Source organism: Coenobita brevimanus, chromosome 14 (genome assembly GCF_032717465.1).
Source record: "Coenobita brevimanus isolate Jiangsu-jjx chromosome 14, ASM3271746v2, whole genome shotgun sequence".
In the NCBI taxonomy this organism is placed as follows: domain Eukaryota; kingdom Metazoa; phylum Arthropoda; class Malacostraca; order Decapoda; family Coenobitidae; genus Coenobita; species Coenobita brevimanus.
This window is the reverse complement of record NC_136967.1, coordinates 58,380,145-58,398,475: the sequence shown is the minus strand read 5'-3', so window position 1 is coordinate 58,398,475 and position 18,331 is coordinate 58,380,145. Positions and strand designations below refer to the sequence as shown.

At 41.4% G+C, this 18,331-nt stretch overlaps 1 protein-coding gene across 2 annotated transcripts in view; it reads right to left on the bottom strand.

Moving 5' to 3' along the window:
* The window catches only part of LOC145417522 (SAC3 domain-containing protein 1), a 33,702-nt gene that overhangs the window by 6,112 nt on the left and 9,259 nt on the right, over positions 1-18,331 (bottom strand). For both annotated transcript variants that reach the window (XM_080286233.1, XM_080286237.1), the window contains exons 3-5: positions 17,006-17,194; positions 16,016-16,174; positions 579-1,151 (exon numbers count right to left, since the gene is read on the bottom strand). In XM_080286233.1, coding sequence (XP_080142359.1) covers positions 579-1,151; positions 16,016-16,174; positions 17,006-17,194 — 921 coding nt within the window. The remainder of the gene's footprint in view (positions 1-578; positions 1,152-16,015; positions 16,175-17,005; positions 17,195-18,331) is intronic.

The following is an 18,331-nucleotide window of genomic DNA, read 5'->3' as shown; positions in this document are numbered from 1 at the left end:
GTGACAGGCTTCTGTCTCATAATTCGCAGACCACATACTGTAATTTCTTATCCTATCAACTATACATATTCTGGACACATTCCCCAATAATCTCATTTCCTCTGCTCTACTCCTGACTATTTGGTTCTTATGCCATACTAGTCTCACACCTACTAAAGTCTGATACCTATATGTAATCCTCTTGCAGCCTCCACATTTCGATCTGTAAAGTATCAGGGCTTTCCTACCACCAGCTACCTTCTTTTCTTGGCCATTCTACTTAACATTTCTCTTGCAAATTTACCTCTCTTTTCTATTTAGCACTTCTTTTGCAAATTTACCTCACATGTCCAATATTACATTGCAGTACTTCAAATCCCTTACTAATCCAAGTCTCCTGCCATTCACAAGAATATATCACTGAGTTATCTTCTCAACAACCAGCACTTTACTATTATCTACTGGCACAGTATTTTGAATACCTGGTAATTCATAACAACAACCATCACTTTACTCTTACTGAGTGGCACAGTGTTTTGAATAACTGGTAATTCACAGAGCATTATCACAGAATACTGGACCAAAAATGTTTAAATTACCTTATCTCAGGTGAAAGTTGAAGTACATGCACCAAAGCTTCTTCTCTGCCAAAGTTGACCAGCAAATTCAGAGCCTCAGCTTCTTCTCTCATGCTATAATCCAACATCTGGGTGTCAGGTTTACCCCTGTTATTTCTTTCTTCCAAAGGATATGTTACAGTACTGTCAGTTGAACTGCTGTTTGTGTCTGATGTGTCTTGCTTGTTTCCATCTGAATCCTGTTTTGCATTCTGCTCTACAACACTTGTATGTTCTTGAACAGCTCCAGCAGATTTATTACTTCTTTTTGATCTGATGTCCTTCTCACTTGCAACTGTGTCTTGAGCAATCTTACTTTCACTGTTATCATCGCTTTCACAACTATTACTGCTACAACTCTCATCACTATTACAATCACAGACATCACACTGACTGTACAATGAAAAATCACCTTTCATACAATTACTAATTTGTTTATCATTAATTTTCTCCTTGTCTAAATCTTGGTACAGTGTTAAGACAAGTGACAACGTTTCAATAAGTTGTTTTCTGTTTATTTGTGGATCAAATTCACTGAGATCATATTCACATGTCCTGAAATACATACAATATTATTTTTTTACAACGCAGAGTATTATTTATTAGCATTACTTACACTTGTATCTCTGCTGATATTTGTGCAATTAAAAAAAATACAAATTAAGTTTTTGCAATGCTAAAGAACACAACACCTAGTCTGCAAATATGGCACTAACAAAAACAAAACTCATACCAGGGTAATATTTAAGTAGAAAAACTTACATAGGGCAACAGGTATAGGAATTATTATAGACTTGCACAGTAATTAAGTGAGTGATGGAAGGATTAGTAAGAAATGAATCATAATTATCATCATCCTTCTTCCTATCACTAAGTGAAATGTGCTTGATCAAAAACTATGAAAGACAAATACAGCATCATCATCATCCAGACCTCCTTTCTCACCCCAGGGCAGGGTGAGGAGTAGCAATGTCCAGATAGCCCATATCTGCCCAGTCCAATGGGCCATGTTTCCATTCACTCACCACTGAAGGCCCCGGACTCCTGGCTCTATCTGATTACTCAAAAACATTCACCACATTCCGTAGCTTCACATAAAGGTATCAGATAGAGTCAATCCGGACACTGTCACATTAAAAAGGGGTGCCAAATTCCTGATCATGTGCTTCTCCTCACAATATTCATCCAGCCAGCTTGATCTCAGTCCCCTAGCTTCACTGACTTCCAAACCTCTCTTCCTCACACACTCATCCACCATTTCCTCCACCTTCTCCTTGGCCTACCTTGCCACCTCCCTCCTTCATATTTCCTCAAATATACCCTTTTCACCACTCTACTGTTATCCACTCCCTCCACATGACCATACCATCACAGTACTGTACACTCTCTTCGATTCTGGTGTCCGCAGACTTCCTCACTCCACATCTTTCATGAATCACATTATTTCGTATCTTATCCACTCTCTGTACTCCACATACATTCCTCAGAAATCCCATCTCCACTGCTCTCACTCCTGACTTGTCATTTTCATGCCACAGCATAGTCTCACATCCATATGTTAATGGCACTAACACTCCTTCATGTAAGCCTCGTGCAGCTGCAACACTCAAGCCCGCTTCTTATCAAGGCCTTCGTTGCACCAGCTACTTTCCTTCCTTGTGTCACTCCACTTTCCACTTCTTCTGCACATTTTCCTCTCTTTTCTACCATTGTACCCAGGTATTTGAACTCTCTCACCAATTCCAGTCTCTCTCCCATTCACTGTAACATTCACACTGGGTATCACCTTCTCTCTCTCAATAACCATTACTTTACTCTTTTCCACATTACTCTCAAGGCACGACGCTCACAGACATCAGCAAAACTGTGCACTAGTTTACCAAGTTCTTGTCAGGTATTTGCAGGTAGTACTGCATCATCAGCATACAACCAAGTTCAGATATTCCATTCATCACCATTCACTACCAATGCCAAGACAAGTACAAAATAAGGAAAATTCTCAACACTGCCCATTAACACTGGCCAAATATACGGTACATTCACTTGAAATTATCAGTTCCACCCTGCAAGCAAACATCATCTATACTACATACAACACTTTAAGGGAGTGTCTATTTCATCAACTGCAAAGTTAACTCACAAATGGCAGCTTGGAGAAAAGTCATAAAAAAATATGTTCTTTCTTTTCCTCCCACACTACACTGGCTAACTAAGATGGTGATAAAGTCTATCAATATCTACATCAAAATGTGTCATAATTTAGCTGGCAGCATCATGAAGTTGCAAATGTGTGTGTGTGTGTGTGTGTGTGTGTGTGTGTGTGTGTGTGTGTGTGTGTGTGTGTGTGTGTGTGTATATATATATATATATATATATATATATATATATATAGCCCGACGCCCTAATCCCGCAAAGGATGGCCGCAGACAAAACGCCTCCAAGTCACTCTGTCACCCACCATTTGACTACCCTCCCCCCAACTCACCCCCCCCTCCCTCATATACCTCTCAACTCCATCCCTCCACCTCATCCTCGGTCTACCCCTCCCTCTCTCTCCCTCCACCTCACCTACATACACCCTCTTAGTCAGTCTTTCATTCTCCATTCTCTCCACATGTCCAAACCACCTCAGTGTATTTCTCCTAATCTTCTCAACCACATCCACATCTACCCCACAACGTTCCTTCACTTCTTCATTTGTCAACCTGTCCCTCCACGTCACTCCACATGCTCCTCTCAAGTAACTCATTTCCACTGCTCTCACTCTTGACTTGTTCCCCTCTTGCAAGGTCCACGCCTCGCTTCCATACGTCAGGGTAGGGATCACAATACCATCAAGCAGTGACTTCTTAACTTCCATACTCACCTCCCTATTTCTCATCACTGCTTTCAGTGTACCAACAACCTTCCTTCCCTGCTGTACCCTTTCACGTACTTCATCCCCCAAAGTTCCATCCTTACTCATCACATTACCCAAGTACTTGAATGCACTCACATTCTCCATATCCTCACCATCCAACCTCACTGCACACTCTGTGACTTCATTCCTCTCAAACACCATAACTTTACTTTAGTTTACATTAACTTTCAGCTTCCTCCTCCTACACACTGTCCCAAATTCATTCACCAAACCTTGCAACTCCCATTCATCTTCACTTAACAATACTGTATCATCAGCAAACAGCAACACAGGAAGCTTCCAAATCTCACCCTCATTCATTAGGGCCAGCCCCACATCCACTGCCCTACCTTGCACCTCCTTTACAACCCCATCCATATATATATTAAACAGCCATGGAGACATCACACACCCCTGTTTCAGTCCCACATTGAGATCAAAGAACTCACTCAGCTCACCATCCACTCGCACCGTAGCCCTAGCTCCCTCGTACATACTCTTCACAGCACTCAACAATTTCCCCTCCACTCCATATATTCTTAATAGTTGGAGAACAAGGGGGATTTAGAAAGGGAAAAGGGTGTGTAGATCAGATATTTGTTCTAAGTTGTTTAGTGGAGAAGTATCTAGAGAAGGGAAAGAAAGTGTATGCTGCCTTCATGGACTTGGAGAAAGCTTATGACAGAGTAGATAGACAAGGTATATAGAAGGTATTAAGAATATATGGAGTGGAGGGGAAATTGCTGAGTGCTGTGAAGTGTATGTACGAGGGAGCTAGGGCTATGGTGCGAATGGATGGTGAGCTGAGTAAGTTCTTTGATCTCAGTGTGGGACTGAAACAAGGTTGTGTGATGTCTCCATGGCTGTTTAATATATACATGGATGGAGTTGTAAACGAGGTGCAAGGTAGGGCAATGGATGTGGGGGTGGCTCTAATGAATGAGGGTGAGATTTGGAAGATTCCGGTGTTGCTGTTTCCTGATGATACAGTAATGCTGAGTGAAGATGAATGGGAGTTGCAAGGTTTGGTGAATGAATTTGGGACAGTGTGTAGGAGGAGGAATCTGCAAGTTAATGTAAACAAGAGTAAAGTTGTGGTGTTTGAGAGGAATGAAGTCACAGAGTGTGCAGTAAGGTTGGATGGTGAGGATATGGAGAATGTGAGTGCATTCAAGTACTTGGGTAGTGTGATGAGTAAGGATGGAACTTTGGGGGATGAAGTGCGTGAAAGGGTACAGCAGGGAAGGAAGGTATTGGTTCATTGGAAGCAGTGATGAGAAATAGCGAGGTGAGTATGGAAGTTAAGAAGTCACTGCATGACAGTATTGTAATCCCTACCCTGATGTATGGAAGCGAAGCATGGACCTTGAAAGAGAGGAACAAGTCAAGAGTGAGAGCAGTGGAAATGAGTTACTTGAGAGGAGAGTGTGGAGTGACATGGAGGGACAGGTTGATGAATGAAGAAGTGAAAGATCATTGTGCGGAGGATATGGATGTGGTTCAGAAGATTAGGAGAAATACACTGAAGTGGTTTGGACATGTGGAGAGAATGGAGAATGAAAGACTGACTAAGAGGGTGTATATAAGTGAGGTGGAGGGAGGGAGAGGGAGGGGAAGACTGAGGATGAGGTGGAGGGATGAAGTTGCGAGGTATATGAGGGAGGGGAGAGTGAGATGGGGGGAGGAGAGTCAAATGGTGGGTGACAGAGCGACTTGGAGGCATTTTGTCTGCGGCCACCCTTTGCGGGATTAGGGCATCGGGCTATAGATGGATAGATACAGCAGGCACCCACAGTACACGAGATCAGAGTACGTGATCCTCATCGTACGTGAGGATCTATTTTTTTACAAATTTTAGTTAAGTTTTTTACAGTACGCGAATTGAACTCGTTGTAGGCGAGACAGCAGCAAAGTGATCCAAATCCAGGGTTTACCCCAAGCACATGATATTGCCACCCAAAGAAGCGCCAACCACCAGTGATGGAGAATGGAGACTTGTCGATGATGGATCTCAGCCGGGTACTGTGTGCCCTAGATAAATTCAAGGAAGAATTCAAGAACATCGAACACTGTCAGTTGCGAGTGGAGGAAGTGATGACTTCACTTTGAAGGGTTTATGAACGAATTGAGTGCATTAGCTAGTGAAAGTGTCGAAAGTGCTGGTGACGAGAGTGGTGTGTCTGGTGCTGTGGCAGGTGGTGCAGCAGGTGCACGCTAGGGTTCCGAGAAAATTCGCCATCAAGCAATTCGCTGTCAGACAATAATTAACTCATCTCTTCCTCACAGTAGTCGCCTTTGAATACAAATTCTAGCATCACCCATAGCTGTCTTCATTAATGACAGCGAATTGTCTTGTTATTGTTGTGATGGCAAACTGACTTGATGGCGAATTCTCCCGAAACCCACGTTAGATGCCTCACCCTGCCTTGGAATCCCTTCTTACCTCCATTAATTATGTTGTCCTCTTGGGTTAAGGTGAGCTTGCATATTTTTGTTGGTTTAGTTAAGCCATATCCTTGTTGATTTAGTAAAGCCATAATCTTGTTGGTTTACTTTATCTTAGGTAATATGTCTTAGATGGTTTCCCTGTACAGGACAATACTTAGGTCTGAAAGGAGTCTCAAGGGATGCCCATGAAGGGGGGTGCTGCCAATATGTAATTTTTCCCATAAGATTATGTATTCAGAGTACGCGAATTCCTAGCACATGCCGTCTTCTGCTGCCCATATAATTGCATACTATGGGGACCTACTGTATATATATATATATATATATATATATATATATATATATATATATATATATATATATATAGTATACATACAGTATATATATATATGTATAAACAATAAACCTTGATTTAAGGGACTAAATGGGGAATATATATATATATATATATATATATATATATATATATATAGATAGATAGATAGATAGATATAGATATAGATATAGATATATATATATATATATATAGATAGATAGATAGATAGATATAGATATAGATATATATATATATATATAGATAGATAGATAGATAGATATAGATATATAGAGAGAGAGAGAGAGAGAGAGAGAGAGAGAGAGAGATATGTATGTATATAAAATAAACCTCAATTTAAGGGACTACATCGGGAATCAACTTGTCCCCTACTTGAAAATGTCCCTTATTTGAAAATGTTCATTGTTTATCTATCTATCTATCTATCTATTGCCAGACGCCTCAATCCCGTTTGGGGTGGCCACAAACAAATCGCCTCCAAGTCGCCCTGTCCCCCGCCATTTCACTGCCCTGCTCCCAACTCACACCCCCCTCTCTCATGTACCTCTCCACCCCATCCCTCCATCTCATCCTCAGCCTCCCCCTCCCTCTTCCCCCCTCCACCTCACTCACATACACTCTCTTCGTCAGTCTTTCACCCTCCATCCTCTCCACATGGCCAAACCACCTCAGTGTGTTCCTCATAACGCTTCCTATCACATCCACATCCACACCACAACGCTCCTTTATATCCTCATTCGTCAGCCTGTCTCTCCACGTGACTCCACAGGCTCCTCTTAAATAACTCATTTCCACTGCTCTCACTCTTGACTTGTGTCCTTCCAACAATGTCCAAGCTTCACTTCCGTACGTTAGAGTTGGTATCACAATACTGTCATGTAGTAACTTTTTCACTTCCATGCTCACTTCCCTGTTTCTTATCACTGCTTTCAAGGAACCAGCAACCTTTCTTCCCTGCTGTACCCTTTCAAGCACTTCACCCTCCAAACCTCCATCCTTACTCATCACACTACCCAAATACTTAAACGTACTCACATTTTCCAATTCCTCACCATCCAACCTCGCTGTACATTCACTAACTTCACCTCTCTCAAAGACCATCACTTTACTCTTCCCTACATTCACCTTTAGGTTCCGTTTCTTACACACACTCTCAAACTCATCCACCAAGCCTTGCAGCTCCCCTTCGTCTTCACTCAACAACACAGTATCATCTGCAAACAACAGTACAGGGAGTTTCCAAACACTATCCTCTCTCACCAGGGCCACTCCAACATCTACTACCCTACCTTGTACCTCTTTTATTACCCCATCCATGTACAGATTGAACAACCATGGAGACGTGACACATCCCTGTTTCAAACCAACTTTCAAAGAGAAAAATTCACTTAGGTCACCATCCACACGCACTGCAGCCTTCGCACCATCGTACATACTCTTCACAGCATTCAACAACTTCCCATCTACTCCATATATTCTTAACACTTTCCACAATCCTTGTCTATCCATCCTGTCATATGCTTTCTCCAAATCCATGAAAGCCGCATACAACTTCATTCCCTTCTCTAGAAACTTTTCCACTAAAGATCTAAGAATGAATATCTGATCTACACAACCTCTTCCCTTCCTAAAGCCTCCCTGTTCTTCTCCAACTAATTTCTCTGTTCTTTCTCTAACTCTGTCTATAAGTATCCTACCATACACTTTTCCTATTATACTAAGAAGACAAATGCCCCTATGATTACCACACACTTCTTTTTCCCCTTTTCCTTTGTCTATCTATCTATCTATCTATAGCCCGACGCCCTAATCCCGCAAAGGGTGGCCGCAGACAAAACGCCTCCAAGTCACTCTGTCACCCACCATTTGACTCCCCTCCCCCCAACTCACCCCCCCCTCCCTCATATACCTCTCAACTCCATCCCTCCACCTCATCCTCGGTCTACCCTTCCCTCTCCCTCCCTCCACCTCACCTACATACACCCTCTTAGTCAGTCTTTCATTCTCCATCCTCTCCACATGTCCAAACCACCTCAGTGTATTTCTCTTAATCTTTTCAACCACATCCACATCTACCCCACAACGTTCCTTCACTTCTTCATTCGTCAACCTGTCCCTCCATGTCACTCCACATGCTCCTCTCAAGTAACTCATTTCCACTGCTCTCACTCTTGACTTGTTCCCCTCTTGCAAGGTCCACACCTCGCTTCCATACGTCAGGGTAGGGATCACAATACCATCATGCAGTAACTTCTTAACTTCCATACTCACCTCCCTATTTCTCATCACTGCTTTCAGTGTGCCAACAACCTTCCTTCCCTGCTGTACCCTTTCACGTACTTCATCCCCCAAAGTTCCATCCTTGCTCATCACACTACCCAAGTACTTGAATGCACTCACATTCTCCATATCCTCACCATCCAACCTCACTGCACACTCTGTGACTTCATTCCTCTCAAACACCAAAACTTTACTTTTGTTTACATTAACTTTCGGCTTCCTCCTCCTACACACTGTCCCAAATTCATTCATCAAACCTTGCAACTCCCATTCATCTTCACTCAACAATACTGTATCATCAGCAAACAGCAACACCGGAAGCTTCCAAATCTCACCCTCATTCATTAGGGCCACCCCCACATCCACTACCCTACCTTGTACCTCCTTTACGACCCCATCCATATATATATTAAACAGCCATGGAGACATTACACACCCCTGTTTCAGTCCCACTTTGAGATCAAAGAACTCACTCAGCTCACCATCCACTCGCACCGTAGCCCTAGCTCCCTCGTACATACTCTTCACAGCACTCAACAGTTTCCCCTCCACTCCATATATTCTTAATACCTTCCACATACCTTTCCTATCTATTCTGTCATAAGCTTTCTCCAAGTCCATGAAGGCAGCGTACACTTTCCTTCCCTTCTCTAGATACTTCTCCACTAAACATCTTAGAACAAATATCTGATCTACACACCCTTTTCCCTTCCTAAATCCCCCTTGTTCTTCTCCAACTAGCTCCTCTGTCATATGCCTAACCCTATCAATGAGTATTCTACCATATATTTTACCAGTCACACTAAGAAGGCAAATACCCCTATGGTTACCACACACTTCTCTCTCCCCTTTTCCTTTGTACAGAGGAACAATTATACCTGATTTCCAGTCCTCTGGAACCCTTCCCTCTTCCCAAGCCAATCTACACAACTTCCATATCCACTCCACAACAATCTCACCCCCATACCTAAGCATTTCACCACACACTCCATCAATTCCTGGGGCCTTTCCCAGCTTAATCTTCTTCATCGCTTCCACCACTTCCACCCTACTGATCTCTTCCTCCCTCCTCTCATCTCTTCTTCTCCCAGCCATTCCCCAACCACTTATACTCACACTGCTCTCACTCTCTACATTCAACAAATCCTCAAAGTGCTCCTTCCATCTCCTCAATTTCTCTCTCTTCTCCACCAACAATCTATTATTCCTATCTTTCACTCCCCTACTATTTCCCCTTTCACACTGCCTTACTTTCTTTACCTCCTTCCAAAACAATTTCTTACTCTCCCTCCATTTCACACTCAGATTCCTCCCAAACTCTTCATCCACTCTCTTCTTACTCTCCTTCACCAGTCTCTTAACCTCCCTTCTCCTGCTCACATATACCTCTCTCTTCTCTCTCTCATCTTCTCCCCTACCTCTACTCGCCAACCATTCACCATATGCCTTCTTCTTTTGTTCCACAGCTCGTTTCACCTCATCATTCCACCATGCTGTCCCTTGCACACCCTTGCATCTCCTCCTCGCTCCACAAACCGCCTCACACGCTGCGCTTATCTCTTCCGTGAATATCTTACATACGTCTTCCACCCCTTCCATCTGCTCTAGCTCATACCTTCCCAATCTTTCTTCCACTATGCTCTTATACTCTGTCCTCTTCTCACTATCTTGCAATTTCTCCACTCTTCTCACAGGAGCTGCTTCCTCCTGTCTTTTCCTTTGTACAAGGGAATAATTATACCTGACTTCCAATCCTCCGGGACTCTACCTTCCTCCCAGGCCAATCTGCACATCTTCCACATCCATTCTACTACTATCTCTCCCCCATGCTTCAGCATTTCACCACACACTCCATCAATTCCTGGGGCTTTCCCCGATTTAACTTTCTTCATTGCTTCCACAACTTCTATCCTACTGATTTCTTCCTGTCATTGTTTAACAAAGTATAAAGACAATCTTATGAAATGCAATGATTGTTTCACTTATTTATATGACTGTGAATATTATTTTATGGGTACTGTATAAAGAAACATATTAATGTGTATAACCTAGACATTATGTATCATTTTTGAATGGTCTTGTCCATTTGTCAGGTAGAATATGGAGTCCCTTAAATCCGAAATCCCTTAAATGGAGGTCCCTTAAATCGAGGTTTGAGTAGAGAGAGAGAGAGAGTAAACCCTCGATATAACGAACCCCAGTATTTCAAACTTCGGATATAACGAACGCCCAAATCGCAACCGATCTTCCCCCGGATTTCACAAACAAAGATTGTTAAATGAGGGGGAAGTTTGGGAATCAGCCCAAGGTGACAACAACATCCCTTCCTGGTACAGTAAGTGTACTTCAACAGCATCCCTTCCTGGCACAGTAAGTGTACTGTAATGGTACTACATTATACTGTATTCTTATTACAGGTATTGTATTTATACAGTATAATAAAAAATAATAATAATTTGGTTTTACGCCAGGTATCCCCGAAGGGCTAAGGCGTTGCCCCTGGGTAGAGGATTTTTGGACTGGAGCGTGTAGCATTATATGACCGGATGCCCTTCCTGATGTCTACCAATGACCCTTGGGTGGATTCGATCCTCCAACCCTTCAGTCAGAGCAGAGCGCTCTAACCCACTGAGCCATGGCTGCTACAGTATGTACACCTTAATACTGTACAGTACTGTATTGTACTTACATGTACAACTTCATAAATCACTGAATTCTCCATGTAAAACTTCATAGAGTTAGTTTAGGTTATGTTTGAACACATATGACCGAATGACCCCTTATATAGCAAACTGAGTTCAGTAATCTCTCGGAAATACCAACCCCTCGTATACTGTACAGCAAACTTTCGGATATAGCGACCCACCCCTCCCCCCAATTAGTTTGTTATATCAAGGGCATACTAATATATATATATATATATATATATATATATACACACACACACACACACAGTAATCCCTCAAATATCTGACATAATAGGGCCAATGGCATGTCCGGGTAGTGCAATGTCCGGAAAATAAACAATATCCCCCCTACTAAGCACAGACCCTACCAGTACGTACCCAACCTACTTGTACAGTACTTCGCCTTACTTTGGCAGTTTTCTGGTCATTCAGGCACTTTTAGAAATCAAAACACACATAGGAATATCCCAAGTAATGCTAAACACCAAGAAAACCATGTAAAAAACACATTACCCTACCTTACCACTACTCTATGTACAGTATCCCTCCTAATTCTGGCACTGTTAGGTCAATCTGCCATATTTAGACACATCAAAACACACATATGAATATCTAAAGTAATGTTAAACACCAAGAAAACCATTAAAAAAAAAAAAAAAAAAAAAAAAAAAAACACTGAAAACCAAAAAACACCCTACCTATACACTACTGTATGTACAGTACCCCCTCCTAATTTTGGCACTGTTTTCAGGTCAATCTGCCATATTTAGACAACAAAACACACATAGGATTATTCACATTAATGCTGAACACCAAGGAAACAATGCATAAATAAAAAAAACATTCACAAAGAACCTAAGGACAGTTGGAAAATCAGTTATCTGACACCAATGATAGCTGTTCCTGGGTCACAAAAGAATTCCACAGCCAAATATGCCACCGGAAAATGGTTAAATTGGTATAAAGGGTATACCACCATCTTTGCTAATGTTTATACTATAAAGTAAGCTAATAAAAACACATAAAATTGATAAGTAAGGGTACAGAAATGCAGTGAGACTAAAGTGTTCAGGAGTAAAACTTACCATCATATAACTTCTCACCATCCTACTGCAAAATATTGCAAGCACTTTCCAAGAGTTAAGCACATGTCTAGATGCAGAATTTCATAAGCTTTCTCATGGTCACTTCAGAACTTTGAAATGACCAAGAGTATTAGAATAAATCACAAAAAAATTGAAGAACTCATGAGTCAGTGCTATCTGCATGAAGGAGGGGAGGGACCGAGAAAGTGAAGGGGAACTGGGAGAGTATGGAGGAGGGACGGGAGAGAGGAAAGGCAAGGCTGTGGGCAGGATTATCACCCTTCTGTCATAAGGCAACTGCCTCACGTACTTCAGTAGCTCCAGAGTCACAAGGCAGTCTACTAGAGTTTTCCTTGCTGCAGGATTCATATCGAATACTGGTCACAATCTGCTTTCCACTTGCTTTTTGAAAACAAAGCAGACACCCTCTGTGGCTGGTCACCAGAGTGTCCGAATACTGATTTCTTGGCACAAAAAAAGAATAGAAATAAATAAAAACCATGAGTTAAATTGTATTTACTTAAAAATGTTAGTTAAAGTTTCCCTCTATGCTAACCGAATATTTTCTGACCAGTTACAAAAATAACAAAGGCTCATTTGAGTTCTAATCGCACCAACAAGTTGTGAGCAAAAATTGTTATCCATTTCGCCTTGGAGGCGAAATCTCGTTAACCGTTGGTCATTTTGGCTAGCAGCTCACAAAACTGGCTCGCATGTTAGCCACTTCTGGCCCAGTGTAATGCTGCCTTTGTGGAAAAAAATTCTTATGAGTGTCATTTTGGCAATGTTGCTCCCTTTACCCCCAAACCAACATCAAACTGTTTACCAGCAAACTCTAACAATCCGGAAGAGAAATTAGTAAAGTATTTAATGGAAATGAACAATACTGTAAGATTCTTATCTGATTATGACTGACGACATAGCTTGAATAGACGAGGAAGGGGGGAGGGGTTCCTCCTTATTCATCTAACTTCCGGGGGTAAGTTAACATTGGCCTCTTCTTCTTACCCTTCCTCGAATAAGTTGTAGGCTTAGGAGTGTTACGATCGGCCATGGAAAAACTGGGCAGGCAGAGAAAACACAGAAAAAAAAATCCTCTGGTACACAACACCAGAACCACATGCCATCAACAGGGAAGAGACACAAGCCAGGGGGCAGGGCTCTCGCACATGCACACTTCAACCTTGGTGTGTGTGTGGGGGGGGGGGGAGTGCTGTAATTGGCACAGAGCTATGCTGGAATATGACTGGTTTAGTAATTAACAGAGACCCTATAGAAAGACAGACAGGACAGCCAATCTTTTCAGCTGCTTGCTGATTGGTCAGTCGACATGGTGGCATTTTGGTGAAAATGCCTCACAGCCCAGGTGCTGGCTGACATTTAAAAATACATCTTGTCATCTGGTGTGATACATGATTGGTTGATGAATGAAATAATGCTTTAACTGTATGGGGAGGCCGTGGCTTAATCGGTAGAGAGGTGGCCTGCGGTCCTACCGGACTCAGGTTCAAATCCCCGCTGGGGCAGGGAACAATTTAAGGATTTGAATTCATGTAAAGCAGACTTTATCGATCTACCAGAAGACCTGCCGACATGTCGTAAAAATACCCACGCTAATACCAATACACAAGTCCTGTATGAGACAGCCCTAGCATGTATTCAATATGGACGGTGGGTGTTAGTGCTGAAGCTGTGATATGTAGAGGTGTATAGTATGTAGGAGGCCTACTGGTATTTGGGAGCAGGCTGTGAAGCCTATGCCCAGCATCAAGCACACACACACACAAAAACATTCTCTTATTTTAAGCTACTGAAGATTTGCACTTTAATCCTCATCACTATATATGTAAACATCGAGATAATCACCGAATTACAATGCTGACAAACCAAACTGTTGGTAGCAGCATAATGGGGGGTGCTGTGTTCGATTACTGGTGCATTTTGCACCATTTACAACGCTGGGTGGTAACCATATAACCAAACCATACGTGCTCCCTACGTGTCAACAAGTGGGTTGGTGGAGGGTTAGTGCCCCTCCCCGTAAAACAAATAACTCAAAGTCAAATGGCCACCCCTTACGGGACTATGGCGTCTGGCAGTAGATAGATAGATAGATAGACAATGCTGACAAACCAAACTGTTGGTAGCAGCATAATGGGGGGTGCTGTGTTCGATTACTGGTGCATTTTGCCCTCATTAACCTGTGGATTGCGAAATTACCTTTTCTTATCCCACCCCGTGGAGTGAAAAAAAAAAAAATGTTTATTATAAACTTGAAGATAAACATCCAGAGCATCATCTGGTGGGAAAAAATAAAAAATAAAAAAAAATAAAAATAAATCTCTGTCTTTCCATAGTGCCCTATGTAAGTTTGGGTAGGGATGGAGGTGCCTACCGTGGCGGGAACTTTGTGAGAAGTTTTTGAACACAGCACAGCCTGAGCTATGGTTCGCAACGCGGCGCTTACCAGCCTGAGCTGTGGCTCACAATCTTTGGGGTAATGGTTTGATTGTATTACATTTGGGTGCAATAACACTGACGGACCTTCTATGCAGTTTTTCCAACTCCCTTGTGATCCATCAAGACGGAAATTATGGGATATTACGGTGAAGAGAGCAAGCTGGTCTGCGAATAAGTGTCATCAGCTTTGCTAAATGAGTATTATTTGGCCCACATCCACACAAAGGAGGTAAGCTTAGATAATTCCTGATGGAAACCATTTTTTCACAGTTATGGATATCAAGAAAAATCTTTACATTCAACCAAAACTCCATCTAAGGTAAAAACTGCAGGCAAAATACTGTATGTGAAAACTGCTGGTGTTAATCGATCTGACATCATCTGGCAACTCGTCCCAGATATTTATATGTTTAAAAATTAGCCTACCAGATACAAAAAGGAAAAATCTCATTTTTATACAGCTTTACTTATTAAGAAACCACCATTTGTAGAAACATAGCATAACAGATGTTCAAAAATGCATCGGAAAACCTTTGCTTTCGAGGTTGCAATTGTGAATTACATATAATTTTCACACATTACTGGTACTGAAAACTGTTGCATGATGTTACCATGTATTATGAATTCACTGTTTAGAAATGCACGATTTAGGAGATTCCACAGTATTTTCAAAATACAAATACAGTACACAATTTAACACTCTGTTGGCTGTTTAAATTGCCTTCTAGTGAACACATAATTTTATCATGATATTAAGCAAGTTCCACATTTCAAGAATGGATACAATGACAAAGGCTCTAGAAACCTGAATCACAAAAATCTTGAGGGGATACACAGTACCTAACTTCAAAGCAGTGTAGTGAGATTTACTGGCCCAGTGACAACAGGTATTAAAAATTTTAATAAATCTTTGTTCACTAACACATCACAATGCAAGTCATCCCCTTCAACCTCTCATAACAGCCATCATTTTAGTTTAGCTGGTAAATAAGGGCAGAAAATTGGAAAGAAGTAAGAAGCAAAAGCTCTTACAATGAGTGTGCGATGGCAGGGACTAACAACTGTATTCTAAATGATATACAAGATTTAACAATTATTATTTGCATATTACACCTCAACATTCTCATATATGTTACTTCCATCTTTCTAATAATAAATATACTGTATTGTACTTTGGATCAACCACACACAATAGAATTTGACTTTTATGTGCATACTGTACTGACCTGTACTGAGCATATGCATAAAACCTGACAGCAGCCTGGTGTATTGTGAGAGCAGCAGTCCTCACTCCCTGCACACACAAGTCCTGACGCACCGCCCGCACTCGGTCACTCACAAACTGACACACCAGCCCCCATGACACATCTTCTCGGCAGCACACACTAAACAAAGGGAGATACAGTTTTGCAATGCTTAGTTAGTATACAATAATATGGTCTGAATATATATAGTGCAGTTTCTCACCCAAGTCAGGTGTGTGCAAATCAGCTGCTAAAATACACAAAGCAGTATATATTCCTATTACTGTGCAATATAATGTACTTCCATGTAATGCCAAAAAAAATGCTGTACTGTATGCAGAATGTATATATCCTGTAAGTATACATAAATACAGAGAGAGAGAGAGAGAGAGAGAGAGAGAGAGACTTGCTATAACAGAACCAAAGTCAGGGGTAAACCCTCACTATAACAGACTCTGGTATAATGGATATTGGATTTAATGGATGCAATGAAGCCCACCAAACTTTTGTCAGCTATAACAAACTATGTCCTTTAAATGGGGCACAATGCAAGTGTATTCCAACCAATTTTCCTCCAGCCTGACATGAAATTGCCCTCTCCCCATTGCGATTTCTGAGCTGTAATAACGGACTACAGTAATACTGTACTGTCCTACTCGTGAAGACAGCTATGACAGTGATGTGAAATATGACGCAAAAAGACAAAATTATGGGCCAAGTTAGTGTACAATGGGCACAGCCTACATTTTCAGTACTAGAATATCCTATTACATTCATTTATTTTAAAACATGTGCTTGAAATCCCACCTCAGGGGAGTACATTTGGATATAACTAACTATTGCCTTTAAATGACTTGGCTTTCCCCTAATTAGTCCGTTACAGCAAAGGTCTACTTTATACTGCACATATCTACCATTAAACAAAAATTACATGACAATATCATTACATATATACTGTGAAAAGCAACATACTTGGACAATAAGTATTTCATGGTCTTTTTTAGGACTGGCAAGGGTCTGACATCAGCTGCCTTTATTTGGTGTCCAGCAGCAGATCGAGAAAATTCTTTCACCATGGCTCGAGGGTCAACACGACTATGATGGTCACCGGGGTGGCTTACACTGCATTCTAATGGGTGAACAAGTCCCTCACGCTGTCGACTGAGCAGAACAACAACAACAAAAATTATACAATAGTCTGAACTTAGATTCTAACACTCTATCTATTGCCAAACACCATAATCCTATAAGGGGTGACCGTTAGTCTCTGAGTTAGTGGTTTTACAGGAAGGGTTAATAACCCTCCACCAACCCACTTGCTGACACATAGGGAACACATGTGGGTTGGTTACATGGTTATCACCCAACATTATAAATGATTTCTTGGCTTACAGGAAACCATTAGGCTCGTCACTCAACGTAAAGCACCTGAAAAGGAAAGAAGAATGACAAAAAAGTGACAGGAAAGATGGGAGAACAGGAAGAGAGAACAGCGGACACAGAAAATGAATGATAAAGGTGAAGGAAGATATAGGCAGCGTTTCATCAAGTGAGTGGATGATGGTCACCACCACCTACCACAAACTTAGATTCAATAATATTTAAAATACCTTGCCTACATTTGTGCACTGGTAATAACACATCAAATCTACTAGTACTAAACATCATTACCATAAACACTACATCCCACCAAGTCATGGGGTGCAATGGATTCACATAAGTATAAGAACAACAAAAAGCGACCTGCTGAAACTGACCAAAAATTCTTCCCTCTAACCAAAAGGCCAAATGATCCACATAAAAATATGTTTCCAAATAGTGACCTGTGGGACAGAGATATAATGAATACATCATTCATTCACTTCTATTTTTTTTTTTTTTTTCCTTTTTCCATCCCCAGCTTCATTATCTTGCTTATTTACACATTCAATTTCCATTATTTATCCACTTGCTGTAGGATCTGGCAGTCAGGTCAGTAGTGAGTGCCTCTGCCTGGATTCAATCCTACCAAAGGAGGAACAGTTAAAGGGGTGAAGTATATCTGTATGTCCTTTTAAGTGCTCTCATACCAGTATGTGCACACCCTGCTGAGGTTCCCTTAACGACACATACAGATTATCATTCACAAACATGGCCACTCTAATGCAATACTTCCACATGCATTTTTCAAGCTAAAAGCATTCATCATCATCATCATCAAAAAGCATTCCTCGTTACAAATCACAAGTACGTTATGCTCCAAAAGTATCACCTTTTTGAGGCATGTATGCAGTACAAGCTCTTAAATCTTTAATGCTT